The sequence below is a fragment of the Myotis davidii genome, unplaced genomic scaffold (genome assembly GCF_000327345.1).
Source record: "Myotis davidii unplaced genomic scaffold, ASM32734v1 scaffold346, whole genome shotgun sequence".
In the NCBI taxonomy this organism is placed as follows: Eukaryota; Metazoa; Chordata; class Mammalia; order Chiroptera; family Vespertilionidae; genus Myotis; species Myotis davidii.
Window position 1 is genome coordinate 2,401,658 of NW_006297386.1, and position 2,297 is coordinate 2,403,954.

The 2,297-nt window shown below is 34.7% G+C and overlaps 1 protein-coding gene across 1 annotated transcript in view; it reads left to right on the forward strand.

Annotated features, from left to right (window-relative positions):
- Positions 1-2,297, forward strand: part of PLCZ1 (phospholipase C zeta 1) — a 47,610-nt gene that overhangs the window by 26,820 nt on the left and 18,493 nt on the right. Inside the window, exon 6 of the mRNA XM_006773164.1 lies at positions 1,501-1,650. Within this exon, the coding sequence (XP_006773227.1) occupies positions 1,501-1,650 (150 nt within the window). The remainder of the gene's footprint in view (positions 1-1,500; positions 1,651-2,297) is intronic.

The window sequence follows — 2,297 nt, forward strand, 5'->3', positions numbered from 1 at the left end:
TAAAAAGAAAGAGCTCTCCCCATCTATTAGCTAGGCTATCACTTTGCCTAGTTTCAAAATCACTTTTTATTTTTGGAAAACTTTTTTTACATGTTCTCTCAATATTAGACGGAGCCTATATATATATGTATGTATATGGCCATGTATACTCGTAAGAACGTATACTAATATTGTAGTAGGTTGAATATGGGTCCCTGGAGAAATTAGGTTCTCATTTATGGAACTTCTAAATGCTACTCTATTTACAAAAAGGGGTATTTACTAATGTGATAAAACTAAAGAATTTGAATGAGAGGATTTTTTAAATCCTGGGTTATCTGTTTGGGTCCTAAATGCCATCATATGTATCCTTAATGAGGGAGACTGAGGAAGATTTCAAGCACACAGGGGAGGAGGCAATGTGAAGACACACGGGAGGAGGGAAGAGATTGGAGTGATATGGCCACAAGCCAAGGAATGTTGGCAACACCTGAAGCTGAAAGAGACAAAGAACAGATTTGCCCTAGAGCCTGTTGATACTTTGAAATAATTTTTTAGCCAGTGAAACTGATTTTAAATTTTTGGCCTTCAGAATTGTGAGAGAATAAATTTCTGTTGTTTCAAGCAACCAAGGTTGTAGTAGTCTGTTACAGCAGCCACAAGAAAGTAAGATTCTAATCCATTAGAAAGGTATAATATATCTCCTACTTAAATGTCTGGGATAATGCAGCAGACCCTGTAATTCCCTGGTTCGCTTATAAAGTTGGTAAATTTGTGTCCTGATGATCATATATGGAGACAAAATAATTTTGAATAAGATCCAGAAATGAGTGATGCTCTCTATTTTGTAGCAACTTTCAAATTTACAGTGGTGAGAAAGGGCAGAAAATGTCTTTGTAGAGTCACCCTTCTTTAATATATCTCCTATATTATTAAAACACAGAAATATCTTTATCATTGTTTTAAATGATAAACCAATAAGTTTTGATTTTAGAATTTAAAATAGAAAAATTACCCTTTTTCTTAACTTATCAGTGTTAAAGGTTTTTCCCTCCCTCACATTTAAACACACATAAGTAAGCACATACATATGTACTTGGAAAAGTAAAGGTGTAGCCTCATTCTCTGGCAACTGCTTTTCTTCATAAGACTATAGACACACTTCTACAGCAGCGTATATAGCTGCACCTCCTCCTCCTTTTTTTTGCACCTCCTTCTTAACTGATCTATATTATTCCTTTAAGTGGCTATGCCATTATTGATTTAAGTAAGTACCCGTTGTTGGATGCTTCAGTTGTTTCCTATACTTCTAGTGCAAATAGTAATCACTTTTCTTTTCCTATAGATTTAATGTTCTCTGTTCTGTCAAACTTAAAAGTGCTTTCAGTTTAAAAAAATAATTATTTTGCAAAGGTACTGTACATTAGAAGCAAGTGTTAAAATAGAGTAAGTGCTTCTTCTAATTGCAATAAGTTATTAAGGAGTTCTGAGAAATAACTGTAGTAATGGTTAATTTTTTAGACATCTGACTACCCAGTGGTGCTCTCTTTAGAAAATCACTGCTCTCCTCCCCAACAAGAAGTGATAGCAGACATTTTGCATTCTATTTTGGGAGATGCCTTGCTGTCTGATATACTTGATGATTTTCTAGACAAACTACCTTCACCAGAGGTAACATTTTATCTGAGAAGCCCAGGTTAAGACCAAAAGAAAAAGTGTGTCACTGTGCTATTGGTTTATGAAACTGGGTTAGAGATGGTTGAAAATGCTTACATTTGATTATTTGTAGAGGTGTATCTTTGCAATGCATTGCTTAGAAATGTTTCTATGAACATTTAGGTGAATATTTTGTATGTTAAGAATTGTGTACAAATTGAAATGTCTATGTATTTATCCTCAGAACATCAGCCCAATATCTCAACACCTGGGTGGCAGGTTCCTTATTTTAATCTGCTCAATGTAACTAACTGTCTCTATGGGTCCCTTTCCATATTCAGTTGAGCATATGCTAGTATTTGGTTTAAAAAAGGTTCCCCCCACCCTACCCTCAAAATTTCAGTTTGATTTCCAGCTATTTTTCCAGTATTTTATTATTCTTGGTCTTAACCAAAGTTTTCACTTTCTCATCTCCTCACAACCTACCTAATCAGGCTTCCTCTTCCAACTGCACCATAATAAATATTTCATTTTGATCATCAAATACTTTCCTGCTGGTAAATTCTAATGGACCTACTTCAGTCTTTATCTGTCTTATTCCCTTGATAGCGTTAAACACTGGGGATGTCTCCTTCCTTTCCTTAAACCATTTTCTGATTTAA